A 27,585-nucleotide genomic window follows, 5' to 3' on the forward strand; every position below is an offset into this window, starting at 1 on the left:
GGATTTGACATATGTAGTGGCGGCCGGGTCTTTGGTATTCTGTCGCCCAAGCCAATTGTGAACCCCAGACGGTACCAAGAGCAGGAGGAAAGGTGTGCGCAGAATTAAACACAGAAGGATTGACAGGAAGACTGACAGGATGAATTTGTAAGGAGGAAGTGGAAAAATAAATGGATGGAGGGGGAGGGGGGCGTATGGGCATATAGGAGAGGATGGTTAACCAGGTGTAAGTAGGACTGACAGGTGATTAGAGGTGTAGTAGAGAAGTGGTCCAAACCCAGTTTACCCTTCTGAAACCTGAGCAAATTGCCTTGATTTCTTTGAAAAACATGAGGAAAGGCAATGAGCAACAAAAGAAGAAATGATCCAAGAAAAAGAAAAAAGAAAATTACCTGAAAATTTGAAAACATCTGAAAACAAAAATGAAAGCTAAAAACAAAAGAAACAAGAAAAAAATGCCTAAAAGCTGCAAGAATTCTGTAACATTGTGACTGTTGTTGCCTCCTAGTTTTTTTCTTTGTTTTCCCCTAGACATTTCCCCAGCGCTTCAAAAAAATTTTTAAAAACCTACTTATTTCTTGCAATTTGCGGATGTCATACCAAGTTGCTTATTGTACTTGTCCTATTTAGTGCTCAGGTTTCACAGGTTTAAATACTTCATCTGAAAGCAGCACAAGAAAAGTGATGTAGCTTCAGGTTTTAAAGGGTTAAGTATATGCTACAGTATTCAACCGCGTCCATGCCTTTTTTTCCAGAGGTTCTGATTTGATTTCCAAAAAGCTGTCTGCATTCTTGAGATACTGCTGAGAGAGATTGTTGCGGTTTGGGCGTAGATCCTTTCAGTGATGTTAAAAGTCTTATCAGGTAGATTTAGATTTCTGGGTCACAGCAGACTGTCTTCTCTGTTGCACTCGTCTAAGTTGTCTAAGACACTTGAGGTTGCACACTCAACTTGAACTTGATTTTTTTTTTTCACTTACACAAAGTTTGAAGAGTTAGAAGAAACATTAAAAAAGTAAAGACAAACTTAAAGTAGCAGGGGCCAACATGTATCCAGTTTTTTTTATCTCTATGTCGGGTTGTGCTCTTAAAAACACTGGATCCTACATCTCCCTTATCAGATAGCATATTTTCATATCAATCTAAAGTGATTTTTATTATGAAAAATGATTAAAGTTTCTATTTAAATATACTGTATATTAACTATCAACTGGGCTAATAAATGGAGTGTTCTTATAAACAGGCTAATACATTGACTAAATGACTTACATGCTGAATTGAAAGCAATATCTAAACTTTAGTATGTAAGCAAATCTGATGTTTTTAGGGGAGAGTAATGGTTAAGGAATAACTATAATAAGTAGCACGTCTACAATGCTATTGTATTTACACACCAAATCCATTAGACGACAAATTATCAGGTTACTCAAATACAGCACTGAAATTCATCATTTCGTTTGTAGAAAGCTGTTCAGATTAGGGATGAGCATTTTAATTAATTTCCATATTCCGGATCTCAAATTCTGATTCTCAGTTGCAAAAAAGTTTTTCCGCTCACATGAGGTGGTCTTTAAGGCAATTAAAAAAACAAAAATTGTAGAACTGCAATAGAAACACTTTTTTCCTCCTTTATAAGTCACATTATGCTGTGGCTATATTCTTGTCAGTAGGAACTGACTCCATGAGGCATCATGCAGCAGGCGCTACAAGAGCTAGTATTACATCGCATGACTCTTCAAATGTTGAGCGGATCATTCGGAAGTTTTGAATGCACAGTTCCTCTGTAAAATCATGGACTATGACCTCCCAGAAATCCCTCATACGTGGCTGCTCCCACATAAAAGGGGTTTGGCTTTTCGCAAACCACACCTGCGTCGCCTTCGAATGAAAATAATGACAACTAGTGCGTTGGCTGCGATGGAAATTAACCTGGTAATGTTTTGAACATCCATCACCATGATTCTTGGAATGTTATTGCAAGAGAAAAAGTCACATAATATCTCTCAGTATAAACACAGACATTTCACAATTGTGTTTTATTGACATTTTGAAAATATCGCTTAAGTTTTGCACAAATCTGTAATGGAAGCCTGTTAATGTTATCAGTTTCACCTTTGCTTTTCTTAATATGACATGTCAAAATGTCTGCTGTGAAAAATGCCTTTCGTTTGTTGATGATTTGAGATGTTGTTTTCCAGCAGCGTAGACCCCCAATATGAATGCCAGAGGGTCTGTTACATCATTTGAAAGACGTCTATAAAGTAGAGTGACAGGTTGACAGACAGAGTTTAGTCCTCCAGTGCAGGACAGTCAGCTCCAATAAAACTTGCCGTCTTGACAGTCACAATAAATGCCCATGATGATCTATAATCACATTCATATTTAGATTACAAAGAATTTGACACATGCAAAGCATTGAAATGAATACATTTCGTCACACAGTCTGAACTTTATTTTATGTCATTCAAGGCGACAGTGTTACTTTCACCTCCAGCTCCAAGGTTTATGAGCACTCCGCCGCCTGAAATAGACCCACCTCACTGTCCCATTGTCCCACAATGTATGTGCAGTTGTAGCATATCCTTAACGCTGTATTACAACATGTCTGCCTCGTACTACAGTTTCAGATCTCCCTGTAGCCAGAGTAGGCAGAGTGACCCACAGAGGACAGCAAAGGTCGTTCAGTTTCTGTGTGTTTAATCTCCTGCTATAACGGGGGGGAGGCTCTGTGAAAGGGGGTGCAGAGGGAAAGTACAGTACAACTGAAGGGGTTGTACCATGCAAGACTCGAAATAGACTGCTGATGTTGGCAGTCAAAGTTAGGGAGCGCTGGGGGAAGACAGGGAGAAAAAAGACAGACATGGGCTAAGGAAGATAAAGTTGAAGGTCCAGCAGCCATCTTAAGACGGCACATCCTTGCTTGACCAATTTCTCATTTCATGCAGCAGAGGAAGCCATTTTAAAACCAACATGAAACTATGCGAAATAGGCCAGTTGAAGTAATTTTGAGGAAGTTCCCTTGTTTATAAGTGGTGCATCTCAATGGAAAAGACTTGCTGGAAGACTTGTACAGGGAGGAGAAGTTCTTTTGGGCAGAAGTAGCCATCTAGTTGTCTTTTAAAGGAACGTACAAAGAGCTATGTTGCGGAAAGAGCTGCTTGATGCACGGAAGGCTTTGAGGAGTGCAAGGGAAGGTGTGAGTGGGCCGAGAAGCAAGAAGCAGAGAGGTGAGTGGGAGGTGGTGTCAATACAAAATATGTACTACGACAGCATAAAATGGTTTGTTGGGGATCCTTTAGCAGGTTGAAGGAAGGAAAGGATCACCGTGTAGCAGGGAATATATAAAATGCATACTCAACTCAGCGGAACAGCTGAAATGGAAATGAAAACAAGGTAATACACTTGAGGCCGCTATTGCTGTTGCTTAATTGGATTCAGTTTGTGTCTCTTCTATGAATTGCATTGTTGTACAAAGCCCCAGCTGCACATGGGTAATGCTTTTTACTGCAGGCTTGACTTTATAAGGTCCAGCAATCTTGTTTGTAGTAGTGCAGGTATGGATGAGTGTTGGCTATAAACACTCAAGTTGCCTGTTGTTTTCTTTAAAAATTTCAACTGAATCACTTTTAAAATACTTAGAAATGGAAGTGGCAATGACATTATTGACCCAATCCTATTAACGCAAGAGGCTAGTGGAAGACCAGCAAACACAACATTGTTTTCCAGAAGAAACAAATCTTGTCCAACCAGTTCTCATGTGAATTTGAAAACGAAAGATTACAGATCTCCTTAAAGGCTGACCCCATGATCCAAATGTAAACAAAGGGATCAATCTCCCACCCCCCCCCCCCTAGTCCAGAACACAGGATTTGAAATCAGACTCCCAAAATGAATCAACTGGTGTGTGCAGACAGCACTGAGCTAATAGCTAAATTTAAGATTTTTTTATATGAATTAAGGTTTGTTTTTCTTCTGTGCCATTGATAGCCATAGCTTGAGGCATTATGCTTTCAGGTTTTCTGTCTTTCCTACTATCAGTCTGTCCTTAAGAATTTCTTAAAATTTTGCCCAAACATCGATTTGCACTCAACAAAGAAGTGCAAAGAAGATCCTTATAGACAAAGGTCATTGTGACCTAGCAAAAGCCTCATTATCATGAAGATGATTTCTCAAGAATGCCTTAAGGGAAAGTCTCCAAATTTGCCACAAACATCCACTTGTAGTCAAGGATGTTTAGATATTAGTGGTCCATGCAATAAGGCCACTGTGAACTCGCAATTAATTCTGACAGAATTTCACAGAAATGTCTGATAGGATGAAATGATTAAGTGATGACAATTTATATTTGAAAGGTCAACTTCACTGACACATCTAATATTGGGTGTCCACCTTAAAACTGTGTGATTGTATAGATCTGTGCTGCTTGGTTAAGGATGTGTGTAAAGCATCCGTGTTTCAGAATTTGTAGTTTTTTTGCAGCAACAACCATATTTGAAGCATTGTCTACTGTCACGGTTACCCATGAGTCTGGACAGACATGGATGTAAACTGCAACTTGTCTGGTTCACAGAGGCATACAACCATGAGGTAGTGAAACTCTGTTAGTTCATATGCAAATATCCAAAACAGCTGAAATGTACGTGAATGAATGTTCGTGCATGTGCATATCAGTTTGCACAGTGTATTTACTGCTGATACCGGGACGGCGTTGTTGCTGAAGCATAGTGCCCACTCTTTGGTTCACCCTGTGCTTAACCCTTTAAAACCTGAGCAAATTGCCTTGATTTCTTTCAAAAACATGGAAAGCAGGCAATGAGTAGGTTAAAAAAAGACCCCAAATGAGCAAAAAAAGAAATAGAAATAAAAAGAACAATAATAATAATTATTAATAATAATAATAACATTAATAATAATAATAATTTGTTTCTCTGTATTTTTCTTTGTACTTTGAAATTCTCTCTCTCTTTAAGTTTTTTTAGGTAACCTTTTACAAAATTTTAGAAATTTAAAGACGGTTTGAAGAAAATTATCGGAAAATAAGCAAATAAATAAATAAAATTGAAAAGGCAAAAAAACAATCAAGCGAATGACCTAAAAATTTGGAAAATCAATAAATTAAGTATGATTTATATATTTAACTGTAACAGAAATTTAAATATAAAGTTATTATATTTTTATATTTCCTGTACATTTTCGCTATTTTTTTTTAATGTCATTATCCTCCCCTCTTTTATAAGCCAATTTTTTGCTAACCTCTAGCAATTTCTGGGACATTTTTTGCCAAGTTGGTCAATGCCTTTTTGTTTATGTTGAAAAAAAATGAAATTATTTGCTCAGGTTTCAAGGGATCAAATAGCTTGTGAAAGGTGTCTGAATGCAGCACAAAATAACTGATGCCAGTCCAGATTTCAAAGGGTTAAACAGTTTATATGCCGCATATGTCCTGCAGTTGAACCTTACACCCATTTTTCTGCTCAGTCAGTGTTTGTTATGGATCATACACAGCACAGCATTCCTGCTCTCACTTCTCATCGACCCGGTCCTCTTGTCTGGACTGCGATCGGCTTACATCGACATACTGGAGCAGAGAGGATCTATAGCTGCTTGATGATTTCACATTCTCTAAATATTATGTTCAAGTGGATTAAGGATACAGAACAATTAATTAGGTTCTCAGTTCTCATGTGGCAGCTGAGGCAATAAGTGAGGGTAAAGACAACGCTGTTTTCTCTGGTGTTTGATTTGGCGAAGGGTGTGTTTGTGTTCCATCCTGCTGGTACACAGTCATTCACAGGAACCCTCTGGGATTTGGTGAGGATTAGGTGGTAGGATTGGGTTACAGTGTGACTGTCAACATTGGCCGCTGTCATTCGGGATTTCCAAACCACCTCACCGCCATATGAACTGAATCTACATACCAACACTCACATTTGCTTCTGATGTCTTTTGAGTGGCAGAAAAAAGAAGTTTTCAGTTTTGTACCTTTGTTCAGATGAATGCCTGCCAAAAAGTTGTGGACTTAGTGTAAGGTTCGGTCCGGGTTGACAGGTGTAGTATGCAGGATCACAACTTCAAATGCATTCCCTTTACATTTCAGGTTTTCTTCACGTTTTTCTTTTAATACAGAAGAGAAGGCAGACATTGCTATGGCTGATATCTCCAACACTTGGCAACTACACCAAAACAATCCAGACTGATAAATAGCACAACACGTAAGAGAAGAAAAAAAAAATTGATTTTGGGGTGAACTGTCCCTTTAAGTCCAATATAGTGAGGTGTCAATGCAAATGATCTGGTCAGTTGTAGATGCTGGCTTTCCAAATTCTTTGCACATTTTTGAGTATTTCTTGGAGGATTCTCCAGTGGAGCACCCCACTGTTTGATAGTCGAGTTCTTTTCCACACAGATGACAAATAGGAAGTAGACGTACATGATATGGAAGATCTTGGCTGATATGACAAGTCTGCACAGAAGAACAGAAACAGTGTGATCTCAGTGTGATGTAACAGCGGCAGAATCTGTTTTCTGTTGCAGAGAGATTATGCCAGACTTGCTGCTGATAAAGCTGCATGCCTGGAGGGCATCCATCACAGCTGCTCTACAGAAAGCAGCCTCTGTCACAAAATCAATGGGTTTCCGTGAAGTCTGCTCACTCTATTGTTGTTTTAAGCTAATTAAACTACAGCTACACTTCACCTGTCCAAAAAATGTTTTCACTCATTTGGTGTCTCATAGCTTCTTCGTGTGTGTTGATATCATGGAACATTTTGCAGGCTGATTCAACAGAGACATTTAAACCAGAAATAAATGTTTTGTTTGCACAGGCATGTTGGTGGTCAATAATGAGTATTGGCGTATATCCAAGTCTGTATACTGCAGGTTTAAGCAGAGCAGAGGACAATTTGGCTTCCTGAGCCATCAAACAAAACCAGATTTAGAGCAAGATAAATGACATGCACCAATAAAATCTAATTATCTTTTCTCAATGGCTGATATTTGATGATATCACAGGGAGAGATTGGTTGAAGCTGAGTCGTTGTGGCTTTTAGTGAGCATTAAAAAAACAACTTCATGAGAGATATTTCCAAGCAAATGGGAGCTTCAGCGCCCTCTCATTGGATGACCGTCATGGAATCTTATGTTATGATGGGCTTATTGATCCGGGGGCGTTTGAACTGTTACTTGGGGGTGTATCCCATATCACGCATAAAGCATTGGTATTGATCGCTGCACTTTCTGCTGGGCTGAATGCCTCTCACTGGTGATGGATGGAGGAGGAGTGCGAGGCGGGCGAGGGTGAAGAGAGGGAGGTTTGTTAAAATAACAGTTGGAATCCGCTGCATCTAGGTTTGCCTTTAGTGAACGTTTCTTTAAATTTAAATATAGTTTGGGATGTCATTAGTATGAAAAATACCACCTGTAGCTGGGTGATAATCGTCGAATAAATGGAGAAAGAGATAATGACCAACTCCTGATTCACGGCAGGAGTAAATCTCACATATTGATTCTGTGTTTACAAGGCCATAAACAGTAACATGCCTCACTTAACAATGCTAAAAAGCACATCGTTCAGCAGAGCAAGGCAGCAGCTGAAATGTGAGCGAGGATTCTGGGTGGTTTGCTGGAGAGTGAGATCTGGGTCTAATTATTTTTAGATTAATTTGACGGAGGAGGTGTGGGGAGCACAGATGTGTCTGAAAGGACAATTAACGTGTGTCAGAGTGTGTATTAGAGACGGAGGGAGAGAGAGGTTTGAAGGAGGAGGTCGATGGATGGTGGGAAGTGGTTACGTATTCTCATCACGTTTTCGCAACAAATCAGACATCCTGGAGGAGAGTGTTTTATAATATTCTCTTTGTCTGATTTACACAGGCCTCTATGTTGGAGTAGATATTAATATTATAATAATGTTTTCGCAAGATGAAAATGTCTTACAGCTTTATCAACTTTATAGGGTGACAATACATATTTGTTCCTGTTTCTAACATAGTATAATGTATATATCTATGTTTTCTATTGTCGGTAAGACAAAAAGACATTCCATTGGGCTCTGAAAAATGAAAAATATTATCCATTATGCAACAGCTGGGATGTCACGAAAACTTTTTCTTAAGTTACAAGTTGCCAAAATCCTGAAATTATGAGGCTACTTGTTTTTGCCCGGTACTGTAGGTATTCTTGGCACCTGTGGTTGCAATGGGGGCTTTTTAGAGAGCAAAAAGTGAGCAAAGGCAGTGGAAAAACAAATCCTACTGCTCCCATTGAGAAATTGAGCTGAACTGTGGTGCAGCAAGTTGCAAAAGTCACTGTTGTGTCTCGTATAAGTTCAACAACATGCCAGTGCATCTTTAACGTTACAGAGGTTTCCACGACTTTCCATTGAATGATGGATTGTGAGCTTGCCGTGTTACGATCAGAACAAAAGAGTCAAGGCTGCATTGAAAATTCTTAGTGGGAGCACCTAATAGGTCAGCAGTCTTTATTTTAATAAGAGGGATTTCTATTCAACCCTGAAAGGAGTTAGACGTCTTTAATATTGGGCTGTTGGGTCGAGGTTTGACTGGAACCACTGGAAAAGAAGTCAAAAACGTTAGTCAGAGTATGAGAGTATGAGACTTGGTGTTAATGTTGGAGCCAGGTGTTATTGCATATGCAATAACAGGTGTTTTTTTCACAATGGAAGAGCAGTTTATTTACACTATGCAACAAACACAAGCAGCATGACGAGCTCTGAGTGTTGCATGTTAGGCGCTTTTTTCTGGTTGCTTTCTCTCGGGTTAAAACTTCGTTGTCACTATCACTTTTTACCTCGCCATCCAATCACAGCCGACAAGGTCCAGGACAACTAGTCTACCATAAAGGCTAAATGCCAAATCATTCAAGTACAAGTACTGAACAGTGGAGGAGAATAATGTTAATATACTGTTGGCTATTGGTTCTCAACCAGGGATGTGGGGACTTCCAGGGTTTCTTCAGTGAGTCCAGGTGGTCCCAGAAAAATATGGAATAGTTAATTATCACTATTTTTATTCTATTTTAAAGTGAGACCAATGCAGCAGCTATATATTTTTCAGGGGGAGGTCCCTGCAGCAAAATCTTATAAAATGGGAGTCCATGCACTAATGTGTGTTAATATAGGGATCCTTGACACAAAAAGTGGTTTAGAACCACTGCTGTAGGCTATATATTAATATGTTTCCTGGCGCAGAGAATATCATGAACCGGCATTGACTAATACTCTGTGTAGGAGACGGATCATCAGGGATTAATAATAAAATGTAAATTAGATTGAAATACTTTTAATGAAAGAGTGTATGTTGGGTATGTGAATCGTGGAATATCATCAGTACTGATATCGACTACTACATTTCTTGTTTTGTGACATGTTTATTTTACAGAGTAAATGATTAATCCATAGCAAGAATGATTATTATTTTAAAGTTGTGCTGGCTGCTGCTCGCTGTGTACCTGAAACACATGCATTATGCTGTTTTCCAGCAGGTGGAAGGTGTTTGCTCTTCCAGTCTAAATAGCCCTCGGCTGCTTGAGGCTGTGATAACCTTGACCCTATCTCTGGTTAAAGCTAACAGACATGGAATTGAGATAAATAATTGATGGCTTATGGGTTTTGCTGAGGACTGCTGACTTCCTTAGAGAGGAAAACAAAGAAAATAAGAGAACGGACTGAGAGGCAGAGGGCGTAAAAATGATGTGAGGATTTGTTTTTGTTTGTTTTTAGGAGGGTTGCTCATATTTCTAAGACAACAGATTTCAGTCAGCCCCCCCCTTTAGCCATTTAGTCCCTGCTTTTCTATCATCTGTGCCTCTTACTCCAGCTTTGCCTCCTCCCTCGTGAATCTTTTCCCCATCTCTTGCTCTCGCCTCCGCTCTGTGCTCTCTATCTCTTTGTCTATATCTTCTCTCTGACTCTTTCTTTGCCTCAGTCTTGCTCCATCGCTCTCATATTTTACTCAAAAAATGCTCTGTTGAAGCCAGTTGTTTTCTTCCTCATTTTTTCCCACCTCCGCGTTTTATTCACCACTCTCATCACTGCAATCAAGACCAACACACCCCTTATGCTCAGACTTCCAACCCCCACCTCCTCTTGTACCGAGTGTGCTCTCGACTGAGGCAGAGCAGGCGGGGGGTGGGGGGGGGTGGCTCAAACCAGCTGAGAATTGCCCCTCTAAAGGCAACGTCTACGTCAGAGAGGGATGCTGTTCACATCAGCGGATACACACTCAGACACAAAGACACCTGGCTCCGGCTTATTTGCATCCTCTCTCTCTCTCTTTCTCCCCGTCTTGCCGCCAGACTGGAGCGTAAACACACCCACGCACAAAAGGCAGCTGAATCCCGTTTTGAATCTTGATTTTTTTTTTGTGTGTGTGTGTGTGCGTGTGTGTTGTTGTTGATGCCACACCCTGGGCTTTTTTCGGGTTGTAGGGATGATTTTGTGAGCTCATGCCACAGGTAATCTTGCACACTTAATAGGAAGCAGTACTTAAAGAGATGAAGAAAATCTGGTCCAAGAAGAGATTTCAGGTGAGGTTGCTCCTTTTTTTGGAAAAAATGCTTTTATTGATTGTGTTTTTAAGCTAAATCTAGGTTGTTTTGTATAGAGATAAGTAGGTTTTTACACATTGGGATGTCATGCCACACCCTTTACCTGATAATGAAATGTAAATGTGGTGATTTGTGATAGACAACAGTGGTAAATTAGGAACATTTTGCATGGATTGCAACTCAGCACCAATATTTAATGCATCAAAATTTGTCAGGAAAAAGCAAAAAAAAGCAAAAGTTTGGATTGAAGACGTTGTCGTTTTTCACCTTTGTTGTCTTTCATCTGTCAGTTAATTGAGGGCAAATCAGGGCAAAAGAAAGTCAGCCCGGGATACTCTAGTTGCCAGGTAGAAAAATGTATTTTTGTGCAATGGAAATCGTCTCTTAAGACAAAAAAAACCCTCTACTTTCGTATCTTCAAACTGTCCAAATTTCTGCTGTACCACATTCTGTGTATGAATTATGAGTCTTGCCTCGAAAGTCGTGACAGTTTTGTGATAGAATAAGTCATTCTTATAACAGGTTTCACAAATTGGGAGCAGATGAAAAGTGTGTCAGTAGGCTACACTCCATGGAGACATGAGGATCAGGGCAGCCAGTCAGAAGGGCTACAAAGTGAGCAAAGCACGGGATAAAGCTGAGTCCTGATGGCTTCTCTGAATGCATCAATATCAAAACCTTTTGAGACTTGTTCTTTCCAGCAGCAGCTCTGTGAGAATAATGCTGGTAGGATTTGGATTATACCCATAGAATTATTTTTTGAAGTATTTGCCAATTGCAGCTTGTTCAAAAGGATGCCGTTTGTGGCTGGCTTTTGCTGATATGATTGCCTTGAGGCCATAACAATTGAGATCACGACAAACGATGGAAGCTTCTAGCGGAGTCAAGCAGCAGTTACCACCAGGCAACAGTTAATCAAATTGCCTGACACAAAAACATTAACCAATGGGGAGTGCGCGGCAAACGCGGGGGGAAATGAGTGTGAAAATGAGTCATTTCACTTCGCACTTTTGCTACTTTCGCTTTACAGCCGCAGCAAAGCAGTGAGTCATTCTGAAGGAGCTCTCCTTGGTGCTGATTGACAGACTGTCCAAGAAGCAGTTTTATCAACTGCTTTATCAGCAGGGACACTGACTGGAACATAGCCGCCAGGATTTTTCACATATTCATCCTTTTAGAAATTCATCTTTCTTATAGATATGGTTTTGCAATAATTCTTAGCTATCATGTATCAACTCTCAGCGGGATCTTATCCTGATACGATCATATCATGGTGGAAGTTTTTCCAAAGTCAGACAAAATATAATTAAAAACTGGCAGATTGAGTTATTTAAAGCTACATTGCATTGAATATCAGTTGAAATTGATATTTAATGAAAATAAATCAACAACCACTCTGATAATTTGATGTTTAAGTCGTGTTTCTCCACTTTTCAGTCAGAGTAAACCACTTTGGGTATATATATTCGTGTTTCTGAAGTCTGATTAGACAAAACAAGACATTTGAAGATGTCAGCTTGGCAAAATATTTGCACAAATGGATTATAATGTTCATAAGTATGTTTTCATTAGGGTATAACCACCAGAAAGTTAGAATTATTGTCATTTTATTACCTTAGAATGAGACGCTTACATCTACATACAGAGTCTTTCACAGAGTCCACCATGTTGTTTTTTCGTAGCCCTGAATAGACGAACTAAGCACTATCTCTTAATACGACCATTTGCATCGGCCAACATAGTTCTCCTACACGCTTTGCACACGGTAGAAGTTTCAGTTGGTTGCAATCTGCAACCTTACCACTAGATGTCACTAATTCCTGCACACTACACCTTTAAAAATTATGATGGGCCTGTTCTTTCCACTGTGTGACAATGTAGGGCTGGGCAATATATTTATATTGTATCCATATCATGATATGAGGCTAAATGTTGTCTTAGATTTTTGATATTATGATATCTTGAGTGTTTTCTTTTTTCTTAGTTCTAAAGGCGGCATTACAGTAAATTATTATGTAATTTTCTGAATAGACTGTTCTAGTTGTTATATTATATGCCCTCATCTGCCTAGTTATGTTAATTACATTACTAATGATTATTTATCAAAAATCTCACCATTGCAAAATGAATATCAAGGTATTTGGTCTATTTGGTTTTCTCTTATCACCCAGCCCGATGGCAGCTAGTGAGGACTTAATCTGTTTTAGGATTATATTATCAAGTATACTAGATGCCATTATGGTACAGTCTATTATACAGTTCATCTTCACTCAACTCTATTAGTTTGCACATTGTAAATAATTAATTATTTGTTTTTATTCTTAAGAATAAGCTAGGCTGCCTGAAAATTTTAAGTTGACTTAATTTGACAGACAACTTTAGGTAATTTTGTAAGATTCAACTTGACGACTCAAAATTAGTCAACTTAAAATTTGACCAATTGACCAATTCTACTGTGGTCTACTTATATGTTAAACTTCTCTTCTCAAATTCAGTCGATGTAAATTTTTAAGTTGAACAATTCTATTATGGTCTACTTAAAATTTTAAGTTTTAAGTAAGTAATGATTCAACTTGTCTTTTCAGTGTTTGTCAAATTAGAAATTCAATTCGTCTGAATTTGAAAAACAAAACAAGTTGAGGTAGTTTGCAATGATTCAACTTTCCATTTTAAATTCAGTTGACTTAACCTTCACACTAATTTTTTCAAGTTAAAACAAATAGTTTTTGTCTTTTTACATGATACCTTTTAGATAACATTTTTTTGCACACAATTGTGACTTTTAAACAAATTCTTTTTGGTAAAAGGGTTCATTGCAGTTTGCACTCTAGTGTTTTGTGTATAACAGGATCTTTGGCTGTGTTTGCTGTTGAATAATGCATTGTACCTTGTATCTTGTTTCAGAGAACTGGGCATTCCACACGGACATTTGGCAGATTTACCCATGGTGTGTTGTCAGTATAAGCTTTACACCAATTCCATTGTAGTCTCTTCTTCTCTGTTAGTAGCCTTATGATTTTCTCAGGCCTCTTTTTCTGTTTGTTTTAGCCTTTGACAGCATGTGCTTCACTTTGATTTATCCCTCTAATAACACTTTTATATATGAAAGTTGCTGTTGTAGAACATTTATATTGCTTTAGTGTATTTATGTGTTTTTACTGCTCGACTGCTTACAACAAGAGTGGGTTTTATTATTGTACATCCACCCCCACGAAGCAATATTTTTGTAATCACGCCTCTCTGCATAAAATCCTAGAGTGAATAATGTGTGGCCTGGATGGTTTATGGTATAATATTTGGCAATATTTGCGCAATCTATGATCCAAGCCAAACTAAAGGCTTGCACGACTCCAAATCATATTTACATTACAATACAATCCGTACGCTGTGAAATATATTCCCTCATAATTACATTGCTGAGTCGATTTCCCTCGCCTGGTGTGCAAGCTATTTAAGTTCATTTGACACAGACGGGTGGATCTACATAACCCACACCCAGAAAAAGGCACACATGCTGCTAGCAATGTAATGAGTTAATGGTGATTGTTCATGTTACACTGGCTTTCTTATCATTAGGCAGACCTTCTGGAATTATCTAATCAGGATCTGACTTGATGGGAGGCGCAATGAGGTGCAACCTATTTTGCGGTTGTCGTCCTCCTCCTTCACGAGCTCTCTAACCAGTAAACATATCTGTCAGCCACCCAGCAGTTTGGCTGGTGATTTTAGACTCTAATGGGTACGAAGAGGATTGGTCGTGTGGGTGAGAGAGATGCTGGTTTCCATAGTAACGGTGCTCTCCCGTCTGCCCTCTCTTGCTGCCACTATGGAAGTGAAGTTTTCCGCTCCTGCCGAAAGCAAAGCTATGGTAAACCTGCCTGTCTTGATTTATCTTTTGCCGTTGTTTTTTTTTTTTCTCTTGTCCATCCGTCTCTTCTTGACTTCATCTATTCACCCAGCTGATGCAATGTGATCTCAGCTGTGGTTTCAGGCAGTTTATTGTGACACTGTTGTATCTGTTTCTCTCAGTATCTTTATAGTGTTTTCTTCTTCTCGAGAAATCAGTACTCCATATTTTTTATATTCTCTGCTCCCGTATTTGTCTTGTCTTTCTGCTTTTGAGTGTTTCTTATAAATATCAAAACCACAATCAAATGTGTATTGTGACCATCTTTTGTTTTGTTTGCACATTTTTTATGTGATTTCAGTTTCTGTGATTGTACTTTTCTACAGTGTGACAAATTTTCCCCTAAAATCATGGTAAAACTATTGGCAGCTATAGTTGCCAGCATTATCCTGTTATTTTACAGTGTCAATATTGTATTTACTTCAGCAGTATATTACCATTTAATTTATTACAGAATTCAACAATAGAATGTGAACATTACTGTGTGATACTGTAGCTAACCCTTCAAGTTGTTTCTGTGGACCACATAAGACACCTTTAAAACAATTGAATCCATGGGATTTATTAATAAACAGCATGCAAACAAGACAAATAAAATCCCAGGCTGAGAGTCAGCAAGACTCACTGTCCCGACACCAGAGCCTCTGCACACCGCTGCTGTCCCAGCCAGGTGCACCTCGTTAGGCAATGCAGCACACCTGAGCAGATGTACAGAGGAAAGAACAGAGACAACAGCGCATACACATACAGCCGTAACAATGTCCCTGTCAACACACTCCATGAGAACAATTACATGAAAATAAAAGTCAGTTCTTTGCCCTTATTCTGAAAAAGACAATAATCCATTACGTTATTTACATGGCTATTGAAAATAATTATTCCACTAACATTCGTTTTTACACGCAGCCAAGTATACTCCGATTAACATGCCCTAACATGCCATTTATGACATCACTGGTGCTTGTCTAAAACATGTTCATATCCAAGTCTTTCATACTTTTTATAAGTAGGTATGTTTCTTATTCCAACCAGAAATTGCATGCTTTTCTTCATGCATCTCCACCCCAGCCTTGCAAACTGTTTGCAGGTTGGTTGGCTTACAATGTATCCATGACAATGCACACAGCGAACAGCTGACCATGAATGAAAAGCAGGCCATGTGCAAACTGCAGTAAAAACCCCACTTGAGATGCATATTTTGCGTCTTGAATTGGCTGTTTACATGTCCAAATAATGCTTCTAAAACCTGAATAATACCAGCATATCCCATGTCTTAAATGCTAAATTTGGAAAATTATTGCTATTTTTTTTTTTAATATGCTGTTTACATGACCCATATCAAATTCAAAATGTTGTCATATAATGAATCATCAGTTATCCTTCTTGGTATGAGCGGTCCTTTATAACTGCTTTTTTGGCATCATTTGACTTTTCTTAATATTTTGTTCAATTGAAAAGTTTCATTCAAAGTGTTAATCTTGGGAACGAGGTTCTTTGTTTTAGGCGGGTGTAAGTAATGCTTTATAGATTTATAGATTAAAATCTGACAAGCTGATTTAACTAAAAAAATCAAGGAAAATCAAGGAAACCGGTCACGAAATTCAGTAAATAAAGCTAAATTTTGAGTAAACTTAACAATTAGACATAATGTTAACTTAAATTAACATTAATAGGCAAATGTTTTTTACTTTTCCAAGGCAGTTGTTTTCCATGATAATTTTAAGTAAGATCAACTTTAGATGGATTTACAGTGTAAATGTATACATCTTTATAGATTTTTTTTCATGAAAGAGAGTAAAATAAAAGGAACAAAGTCTAACGGAGGAAACTGCGCTCACCCTGCTGTTTTGTTACCAAACTCAGAAACAGATCCAGACCTGAGGAGAGAGCATCCATTTGTCGCCCTCCCCTCCATGTATCAGCCGTGTATTTTTATAAGCCGCAGCTGGCTTCATGTCACGCTCCAACTTCAGCCCATTTCATTACACTCTGGGGGCCCTCTGCAGCTTTTTTCAAGGACCCATCAAACTGTGTGCCGCTAAGCAAATGTGAAATGTCATTTTCTGCGGGACTCTTGTTGTTTTCAGAGTCCCTTTTTCCTCCACTTCAATTTGTCTTTCCTGAATCTCCACCTTCTTGGCTCATCTCTGTGTTTTACGTACTTTTATTTCAGACTCTGAGACCACAGAGGATGAGACCACAGAACCTCAGATGGAAACCAAAGAGGGGCCCGGGAGGCACCAAGACAAGACTGGACGGAGAGGACCTTCAGGTATTTCATCTAGAGAAAATGTTTGTTTCCGCTAGCTCTTAAAAACTCACATTTCAGCTTTTTTTTTCTTCTTGATGATCCAGTAAAAAGAAAAGAGTCCAGAGTGCAGCCTGGACATATTCAGTAGCTGTTTAAACCTTATTTATGAGGCGATAGTCAAAATGATTTACTGCAGCTCCAACATCACTGCCAAAAACACACTTCTACCAAATTATGATTCAATGCGGATTGATAAATTTAATGGAGGCTTGTTATCATCTTGGCCCAAGACGTGCGTTGGATAAAGTCCGATACGGCAGAATGCGCGATCCCTCATGGCGTGATGCAACAGTGTGACACACTGCCCTAGTTTCAGCAGGGAACCTGTCTCAGGTCTGGGTCTCACTGCGAGGCTCTGCAGGGAGCGTACAACCTGGAAAACTGATTGTTCAGATGAATGAGGTTGAAGCTAATGGCAGCAATTATTTTATTTTATTGTGTACTTGCCAATTTAATTTAGTCAGGATATAAATTCAGAGCACTACGTTTAGGTAGAGTTGTGTTCATGAGCTGAGAGAGGGCGTACCATTTGCCATGGTCATTTTTTTTAAGCGAGCAAGGGCTAAACAGTTGCTTTTTGTTTTTCCTCTGTTTTATATCTTTTGCGTATTTTTGCGTGTTTTGTTGGTGTTTTGTTGGTCAAACTGACCAGACTGACAGACAAAACTGAAGTCTAAGTAAGATTAAATCTCTCCAATCAAGGCAATATAGGCTTGTTTTTTGATCTCGACAGGTGTGCTTGTTTTTAGTGTGGTCACACTAGTTTTCAGATGTCTGATGTCTTATCTAAGACAATCATCTGAAAATGGTTGTTAGCCCTGAAGTTTCTTGTATTGTATATAATTCTGATTTTTTTATAACCACAGGCAAAGGGTTTGGTCCATAGCCTGTTGAAACAATAGGCACAGCCACCGTGATGTTATCCATTTGTTTGTAGACTCCAATCTTAAGCCTTGAATTTGGCATTTTGACCTTCGCCATTTTAGTTTTGTTGGAGCCAAAAGTAACTAAATTTAAACAGGAAGGTGAAGCTAACCCAAATGCTAGCTGCTAGCTTGGTTAGGATTATTTGTTTATTTATTTATTTATACCTGTGATGAACTATAATACTAATTCTAAATATGAATGAAACAGGATAAAAAAAACATGAAAACAAAATACCAGAAAAACTGAACATCCAACTCCTTAAGGCTCAGACATGGTTTTAGTATTCAAAGTCCGAGGACAGCTGCAGTCATGCAGACGCACACACAGTTCTATTCATAGTACAATTGACGGTCTGTGTCAGCCCTCGGCAGTAAACGGGAGGGCTGGGAGGTGAGATTAACATCCTCCTACTGCAGACATTGGGTTAAAGTGAAACTGAACGATGGTGCTGGGTCTGGAGTGAATGTCTGTCGAATATCTAACTTAAAACTAACTTCAACGTGGTGAGGCGCCTGTGGCTGGCTTGGAAAAAAAATCGGACTATGGAAAGTCGGTATTCTTGTTATGCCTACAGTCTGCACACTCACAAAAAATGGGCTGCACATACACATACAAGTGGGTTTTATGTGACCCTTGTGGACATGGGTGCATGACAAAATTTACGTCACACAATCCAAAGTGGACCCTTGTGGACACTCAGAACAGAAACAGAAACTGTGAATCGGCCTTTAGAGGGTTTTTTTAGTACACCCTTATGCTGAACAAGAAAATGTTAGAATTTACTTTCATAAACTGAAAGTACACTGAAACACCAACAGCCACAGCTACGCCCACCTGTCACTCAAAGCATCCCTTAATTATGCAACACTTTAAGCCTTAGTAACATTTAAACTCCTGAGTTAAAAAGTCACCCCAGTTTACATTTATTTCTGCTGTATATTTTGGCATTTTAACTTCTTTGTCTATTGGGATTGACTCACTTTTTGAGCCGGCCTCAAGTGTCCGTTCAAGGAATTTTTGTTATTTCCACGATGGCTTCATTTTTTAGGCTCAGAGGTTGCTGCATTGTTTATTAGTTTGGTTACACTAGCGCTGTTTTTCATTCAAGTCCGACTTACTGCTAAATCAAGAAAGACTGTTATGTCAATGTGAGCTGACTCCAGCAGATTTGTAGGTCAAAGGTCGCTGCTTCTGAAGTTTTCTGCAAGCAGAAGTAAATAATGTGTCTTGTTTTGTTTGTATCGCGGTCCCATCAACCCATTAGGTCTAATATAACAGCATTTCTTGTTAGGCTTAGGCCAAATCGACTGCATTTAATTTTTGACAAGAAGGGGTCCAAAGAAATGTTGATTCACTCAGTCTTGATTTCTTAATGCCGATGTCTAAAATGCAAATACAAAAGTGATTCCCTTGAGTGGCAAGCATTACCCAATTATAAACTAATGAGCCTTTTCCTGTCAGCATCGACAGGTCTAAAGAATTTCCTCATTTGCTAAAGTGGTGTTTTTGAACTGGCGTCACAGAACCTGCATGCCCTCAGCACCCGTTCCTAACCAGGCAACAGGATGTCTGAATATAGATCCGAAATATTGACACCCCTTCTCCTCTACCGGAGAGACATTTTATATTCTTCTCTCGCTTGTACACGGTGTTTCACTTTCTAAGCCTTCGTGTTGGCGGGCTGACTACGCCCTCATCACGTCCCTCCAGAGACAAAAAAAATAGAAAGAGAATATCAAATGAGGGAGGGATGAAGTGATACATCATTTGTTCTCTTCAAAGAACAGATTCTGGATGCCTCGGCTGCATACAAAAACTCGGATGCTTGCAAACAGGACAAACAGGATACATTTCCTTCCTAAGTGATGCATTTCTGCAGGAGATTCACTTTTGTGTCACTCCAGACGGACCATGTTTAGATCCAGCGGACGTGCATGAGACAAGATATTTTGTGAAATCTCCATTAGTGTCAAAACACGGCACTAAAAGCCTGATGTGCCTTCAAGTGAAAATAAAAGCTTCTGCAACACTTTGCAGAGAAATGAAAACAGAAGCTTAAGGCCTTTGCTTTTAGAGGAACTTATATAGTTTGTTTTCTGATTGTGCCGCTGACTCAGTATCATTTGTGATTGCAGCAGGAGTCTGTCGTTTTATATCCTCGACACCACCGCTGTCTCAAGGTTCCCGTCGTTAACATAAGATGCTGACTGCTCCGTCTTTTCGCTGCCAAAGCATTCCTGTCTCCGTTGCTCATCACTAAAATGTCAATCATTACCTGATTTGTGATGGGGGAGGATCGCTTTAAGTGGTGCGCGCTCCACAACATAGCAGACGTTTCTGTTTCATTTCCTGTTTTCAGGCAATCGATAGACTCTTTATCCGTCTCACCCTTTTTTATGCCTAATGATGCTCCTGCACTCCACCTTTGACGTCAGTTTCTACCAGCTCAGGATTCTTGCTCTTTGTATTGCTGATTCTCTCAGTTTATTAATTATCTTTTGACATGCTTTTTTAGATTGGATATTGTACAGTATTATATGCATAATACAGCCATTAGCAGAAAATACAAGCCTTGATTATCTATGCTTTCTAATACATTTTATGCTTCATAATGTAATATTTTTAAAGAAGAAAAGATGTAGCAGGATCAAGGACATATTTTAATTTCATTTTTTAAACTACGTTGAGAAAATGACGAATAAATCTACCTTGTGAAGTGTGGAAATTAAAGGCTAAAGGTGTTTCAATGATATTTAATTCACAAAAGATTTGGAATTAAACAAAAATGGAGTTTAATACACATGATCCATCTTTCCACAATTAATTAAAAGATCTGACCTTTCGATTAACACTATTGAAACATTCTCTCAGTTTTCTCTGTCATTATTCAGGTTTGTCTTAAAATCAACCCAAATATGAATTTATCATCCAAGTACTGCCTGTTTAACAAAATCCTGATTAAACACATAAATTGGCCACACTAGGCAGATTACCATTAAAAATTTGCACAAATCCTAAGTGATATTTGTGGATGTTATGCAACTTCTCCTCATCCAAATAACATTCCAAGAGGCACTGGGATGGATGTTAAAAACATTAGCAGGTTTGTTTCTATTGCAGCCACAGAACTAGCCGTCATTATTTACAACTGAAGGCGATGTAGGATGCATTTGCATTTTTACATTTTGACAACTATGCCTAACTGTAGGAAATTATTTTTTTTTCTAAATGAAACGATACCTTTGCAGACTGTTCTGAGAATAACAGACAAGGTACTTCATACAGAAGGACTAACACTGTTTTGTTTTTGGTCTTTACTTTCTCCTCTCTCCAGGTGAGGGAGGCGGGATGATGGACTATAACCCAGATGCTTCAGATCGCAGGGCCACCCTCCCTGGCTCCTATGACCCTGTAGTGGAGCGAGAACTCCGTGCTCTGGGCTCCCGCCCTCCGGGGCCCCACTTGGACCCCACGAACCCTGCCAGGCAAGCCCTCGGAGGGGCTCCCGTCGAGGGGGCCCCCCCTGTCCGTCATCTGGGTGTGGAACCACTGATCCGGGCATCTCACGCTAACCTGGCACGGCCTGTTCAGGGGTCAGAGGAAAGTGTTTCTGTAGGCAGCGACTACTATGGGAGCATGTTCAGCCTCTACAGAGGGAGGACATTTTCAATGCCGTTATAGCACATGGCATTTTATTTTTAGGATTCCACTTAAAAAACAAAAAAGACTGGCCACAAAACCCAAATTGCAAAGAAAACTGAGACATAAACCAAGACATTACATCCATTATTGACCCAACTTGCAAAAATTGTACTCCAAGTTACAAAAGTTATTCATTTTTTCACTTTACATTTTTCATACAGTGTTACTTCCCACTTTTATTTTGATATCTCACTTTCCTTCGACTCAGTTTTTCTTGCTGTGAGTGTGGTTTCAATCTAACAGTGATTACAAGACTTCTATCATTGTTTAATATTTCTTATAGCCATTCGAGAGCTCACAATGGTACAATCCGCTAATATGTATTATTCAGCACTTCTGAAAACTGTGATTACTCTTTTTAGCCACTGCATGTTTTCTAGAGCAGCCCCGCACTTTTGGATTAACACCACTTCCTTTATAGGTTTGCTATGGCATGCATGGGCTTTGATCCAAGCTAATATTAGCATGAGTGTTCTCACAAATTGCTGATCACGTGGTTCACAGGTTCTTTTTAGGCATGATGATTTTGTATTTAAAGTTGAAGCGGGGGGATTTTTTCTGGCATTTTGTAAAAGCTCATGTTGTAAATTTGCAATTTTGTTGCGGCAACATGCCTACAATACCCACTTATTACTGTTTTAGGCTGTCTTCCACTTCACCACAGCTAAGTTATTACGAAATCGTACGTTTTATTTGTATTTTCTATTTTCTATTCTTTTCTCTGCCATTTCATTTTCCACTGTATGATGTCTCTGAAAATGAGACACAAAGAGCACACACACAACACAAGGGACTCACTGGTGAAAACATAAGACAAAATGACACTAATGGACATTCATCTGCTTCTTTATTACTCTTCCGATGCCTCGGGCAGCTGCACCAGAGCTCTAACTTCACACCTTCCCCCTCAATCCTCACCCCTCTAGGACTGACGAATCACAGGGGCTGTCCTCCCTGTCTTCTCCCCAGCCACAAAAAAACACAACCCCAGAGCAAGACCCGGATCAAACCAAACCTTCAGACCCCCAATCTACTAAGACAGACCAAGCATCAAGTGTCAACAGTGTTGTTATGACACCCAAGCTGGCTCGTGCAGGGCCCAAGATCTTCGACAAAGTCCTTGCTTTTGAGGAGCGACGGGCCAGTGTGGATCTGCCAGGAGGATCTAAATTTGGACGAGCAGCTTCCTTTGACTCAGAAGACAGCGGCAAGAAGACAGGAGGCCCAAGCAAAGACGAGGAACGACTCCTGCAAGGCGCAGCCCAGAAACGAGCTGCGTTCAAGCAACGGGCCTCTTCTTTAGAGGACAAGACGAGCTACTCCCAGAGGGTCCAGAGCTACCAGAGCAAGTTTGCCGAAGAGCTCCAGAGGATCAAGAAGCTCGTGGGGAAACCGAGCTTGAAGAAGGCGTTTTCAACCGAGCAGCTGTCACAGAAAGAGAGAATGACCACGGGGAAGCTGGAGCCCATTCCTCCCCAAGTGGTTAAAAAGTTGGAGGCGAGGGAGCGAGCCCTGGAGGACAGAAAAGTTGCGGAGAGGGACGGCAGATCACAGAATTCTCCACAGGCCCTCCAAGGCGAAAGTCTGGGGAATCAGAGTAACAACCCTGAAAAGAGTAAGATGACACAGCCAGATTCGCAGTGGAAACTGGCGGAAAGCTCATCACGAGGAAGCATGGGGAAAATCTCTGTTACCATGGAGACGGCACCAGTTCACCAGTTACCAGGGCAACCATTGCCAACAGCCACAAGGACAAGCATCACCAGGTTTGGAGAAGATTATTTTTAATGATGAATCTTTGTGTTTTTTAAATCATAAATTTTTGTCTTGTGTAGGGTTCTTATCAACAAATCTGGAAGCAATATTGAAATTCATTGTACACTCTTTGAAATCGAATTTTCGTGGACAAAATTTCAAAATTTTCCGTGATTGTTCAAGGACCCAAAATATTTTCTTTTCCTCGCCTCACTCGCTTAGCATTTTTCCAAACATAAGATTTATACATGATTTAAGTGTCCCCAAAGTTGTGTTCACTGACCATTGGAAATCTGAAATTTTTTAAAAATTATTTCAGTTTCTGGCTGTAATAACCAGTGTAATTTTGGGGAAAAGAAAACATGCATTCCACACACATTTTCTTAGTAAAAAAGAAACTTCAGAAATGTTTTCAAGAAAACATGACTTCCAAAAGCATGGTTTTCTTTGAAAATAAATTTCAATAAAATTGGCAAAACATTTTTATGTTTCCCAACAAAAATTGAATGAAAAAAGGGAAAAAAAATTAAAAATGTAAAAAAGAACACAAGCCAGATAGAAGTTTTCTTAAAAAAAACAGTTCTCTAACAGTTCTCTTGTCTTGCACACAGGGAAACCCTACAAAGCTCTACGGCAGCTGGAAAAGACGCTCAAAAATCCCTTGTCCGAGATCTGGGGACGGAGTCAAAGATGGAGAATAAAGCTGACCGTAGATCACCAAGCCCGAATGGGAAGAGAGCGTCCCCAATAACTGTGAGGGAACCAGGGTCCCAGTTCCCACCCAAGCCCCCCCGGCTCACCCCATCACCCACTCCGTCCATCAGCCCTCTCCTGAAAAAGAGGAAGGCAGAGGCAGGCCGGACGTCTCCAGCCTTGAAAATGAACATCCCGACGATCCTGGTGGAGGACGAACCCATGGAGACAGAAAGTGCTGCAGACGAGAGAAGCAGAAGAAGAGAGGGGAAAATTCACAAGGGCAGGAAAGGTCGATCTGCTCAGCCGAGGTCTCCAGAAGACGGTAGGACATAAATTATTGTGATTGGTGATAAGCATCTTTGTAAAAATGTAATTAAGTCAAAACAAGCAGCAGCCAGCACTGATGGATGTTGGAGCCAATGCAGAACAGCTCCTGTAATGGCCTCAAGCTGCTGGCTCCAAAAATACTTGGACTGCACGTCAAATAAGAAAAAAACCCAACATCTCTCAAGACAAGAAAAACAAAATCAGTCTTTTGTCTTTCTAGCTTCAGTTTTTTGATCCACAGTTTCATAAAAAAGTAGTTTTTGGATATGCTATGTTTGTCTTGATCAGGTCTCTCAGGCAATTTCACACAACAGTGGCTGCTACTTGGATGACCAGCCTGAACTGAACAGAAATCAAAGTGTCACATTCAAACTACCCTTTCAGAAATCTTTATTATAGAAGCTACTATGTCCATTTATTTCTGGAGTTTGTGAACCCAACATATGAGCTAAATTCCTCGAACTGTGCAAAGTAGGCCACTCACTTAGCATACATTTCATTGTGAGAACAATTTATTATCTTGTGTACATGAGATGAAAAAAAATCTTTCAGGTCTTTGGGGACCCAGTAAAGACTAAAGCAATTAAAAAAACAAAAACAAATAAATTGATCGAAAAAAAGCTTATAGAAAAATATCATTTGTGTTTTTGGATATTTGGTAACTTGGAAAAAGTTGGGAAAACATATCTTAAGTATACCTACTGTTTAAGACAAAACCAAGAAACTTTGATAAAGCACTCTTTTGAAGTCCCTATAGTTTGAGAGCTGGTGTTAGAGGACTAGTTTAAATTGACACAATAGCATTAAAAACAGCTACGACAGAGGTATCACTTATAACATAAAAGAGATCTAAAACTGAACTTAAAAGTAGAACATGTATCTATTATGTTGTCCACTATGGAAACTGACTTTAATACACAGTCTTGCTGCGGGGCTCAGCCTCATTGGAAAGGAACTAGCCCATGACTAATTTTGGGGCCTGACCCATTTATGAAAGCAGTTAGCAGACCGAAGGCAGTTAAACGTGATTTGTTGTTTTCAGGGGGCCCGTCTGATGACTCCTCCCTATCTGCTGACGAGGAGCCCGCTGAGGGCCCGAGGTTTGAGAGGCCCCTTGTGGACACCACCAGATTCAGTGGCGCTGAGGTCACACTGAATTGCATCGTCACTGGGAGCCCGCCTCCAACAGGTACAACTGAGAAAATGCTATGTAAATTATTGATTACAAATCAAATTTTTTAAAAAGGTTGTTTCTTTCTTATTTTTTAAGCACAGAATTCGAGAACGGCCACACTTGCAATTGCTTTTTTAATGCCCATATCTTGTGATAACAAGTTAATTATATTGATAAGCTGTGTTATCTTGAGATAACAAGATAGTCAACTTGTTATCATAAGAGAACAAAAGGTCATTTCCTCTTATTACCTGTGATGTTTATCAGATATCAGGAGTGCCATGTCAGCATGCACAGATGGCAGCTTGACAACTGTAGAAACAAATTTAGGCTGAAAATGTCACATAAAGGAGAACCCATCAAGGTCTACAGCAGGCAGAAATTGCATTGTGTCTGCTTTTACGCTAAAAAACATTCAGATCAGTCGTCATCCTTTAAGGAGACTAGCCCGGCTGCAAATTAACGGGCACTGTCCCTGTCTAAGTAAAATAATGTTACATTACATTACTCAACAAATGTAGTGATTAGTGTCTTCCTGCAGCAGAAAAGGCAACTCTTTAATGTGGTGAGATAAAATGTGTCTAAAATCCATATTCTAAAAACTGTAGGTCTTTTCAGTGAAAATCTGTATTAACCAAAACCAGTGAGCTTTATTTTTTGCTTATTTTTGAGAGGTGGATTGTGCCGTGCCTGTTTTTTTCTGTGGGAGGTTTTATTGTGTTTGTCATCTGTACGAATGTGTCTCCCTCTGCCTCCTCAGTGACATGGAGGAAGAATAATGTGGAGATACAGAGCGATGCCTTCCATGTGGTTAAAGCTCACGGTGAGAGGCACAGTCTGGTGATAAAGCACATGAGGCGGAACAACGCGGGGTCGTACTGCGTCACGGCTGTCAACACGGCGGGCAGAGCGTCCTGCAGCGCAATGCTCTACATCCAATCAGGTGAGACAGAGATGGAAGGATATCCCAACAGGAGAAGGGATTTGGTGCTACAGTGACACATTTACAAGCAGAAATTTAAATGAAGAAGAGTGGTTGTCGAGGCACATGCTCTCCTTGAAATACATGAACATGTTGACTCACACACACACACACAGAACTCGCTTTAATCCACTGCCAGCCCTCCTCCGCCTGACATTCTGTCTTAATGACTACAAAGGCCTGCTGGAGCTCAGCATCCCGACCGGGGCTCCTCGCAGCGATAGTTGCCATGGCAACCCATTAATTCTTAAAGGCACTGAGCTTCCCCCCCTTCGGTTTCAAAAACTCAGACCTGCCCCGTCACACAACGGTCCCCCGAGTCTTAAAGGCAGGCATGGCATTCAGAATCAGGAGTAAACAAAATAAATATTCCTTTTGGAAAAGGTTCCTGTTATAAATGTGCCTGCGGCGGATGTGTGTTTATGTTGCACAGTGTCTGTGAAAAGCTCCCAGAGTGTTAATTCGGCTAAAAGCAACCTGCACTTCCCCAGTTTTGTCAACAAATGTTGAGCCGGTTCTGTCTCCGCAGCAGCATGCGGCCCTGCGTTGCCATATTAGGCCAGCAGAGTCTAACTTGCAGGAGTATTTTTAGCCGCCCTCTTGTTCTCTCGGGTAATTGCAGTCTGCTTTATGTCCCTGTATGAGATTACTGCTGCATCTCTCTTGATTTTACGTAAGGAGTTGGGAGATTATGTGAGTCATTTTAGCTGGGAACAGAGATTTTTGGCAGCCAAAAGAGAGGGAGAAATGACTCCGAGGCTGCAAAGGTTGAAGATTAACAGTGTTTTTTTCTTGTCATTTCTTCACAAAACATCACTTTTCTCAATATCACCACCCTCTGTGGAGTCTAGTCAAACAAAATAATCACCAAAACCTTAATACATCTTTACCTTTTTAGAAGTGTGAGCTTCAGAATGTCATGAATAAGAGAGTATGGACATAGCTGTGTCAGGAAGTGGAGAGGAGAATAGAAAAGGAAGGTTAGCAGGCTCAGACTGTGCAGCAGTTGTGCAAGAGTTGGCAGGTTTGTGTAAATACTCCCAGGACATATCCCCTGGTGCACAGACGCCGCTCAGAAATGTGACTCTAGGTAGGTTGTTTTGTTATTTTTTGCCTTTTAATACCACAATTAATAAGAATACCTACCTGCTGAGAACAAATAATGCATTATAAATGCTGTTTAAAGGTCAGTTCTTGCACACATAAATAGGTTTGCATGTATTTTTTTAGCATCTGAA

At 39.8% G+C, this 27,585-nt stretch overlaps 1 protein-coding gene across 1 annotated transcript in view; it reads left to right on the plus strand.

Moving 5' to 3' along the window:
• Window positions 1-27,585, plus strand: part of spega (striated muscle enriched protein kinase a) — an 85,970-nt gene that overhangs the window by 27,637 nt on the left and 30,748 nt on the right. The window contains 8 exon segments of the mRNA XM_042512895.1: window positions 13,471-13,513; window positions 14,400-14,434; window positions 16,647-16,745; window positions 21,046-21,196; window positions 22,340-23,179; window positions 23,780-24,186; window positions 25,234-25,380; window positions 26,126-26,308. Coding sequence (XP_042368829.1) covers window positions 13,471-13,513; window positions 14,400-14,434; window positions 16,647-16,745; window positions 21,046-21,196; window positions 22,340-23,179; window positions 23,780-24,186; window positions 25,234-25,380; window positions 26,126-26,308 — 1,905 coding nt within the window.

Source organism: Plectropomus leopardus, chromosome 24, assembly GCF_008729295.1.
Source record: "Plectropomus leopardus isolate mb chromosome 24, YSFRI_Pleo_2.0, whole genome shotgun sequence".
Classification (NCBI taxonomy): Eukaryota; Metazoa; Chordata; class Actinopteri; order Perciformes; family Serranidae; genus Plectropomus; species Plectropomus leopardus.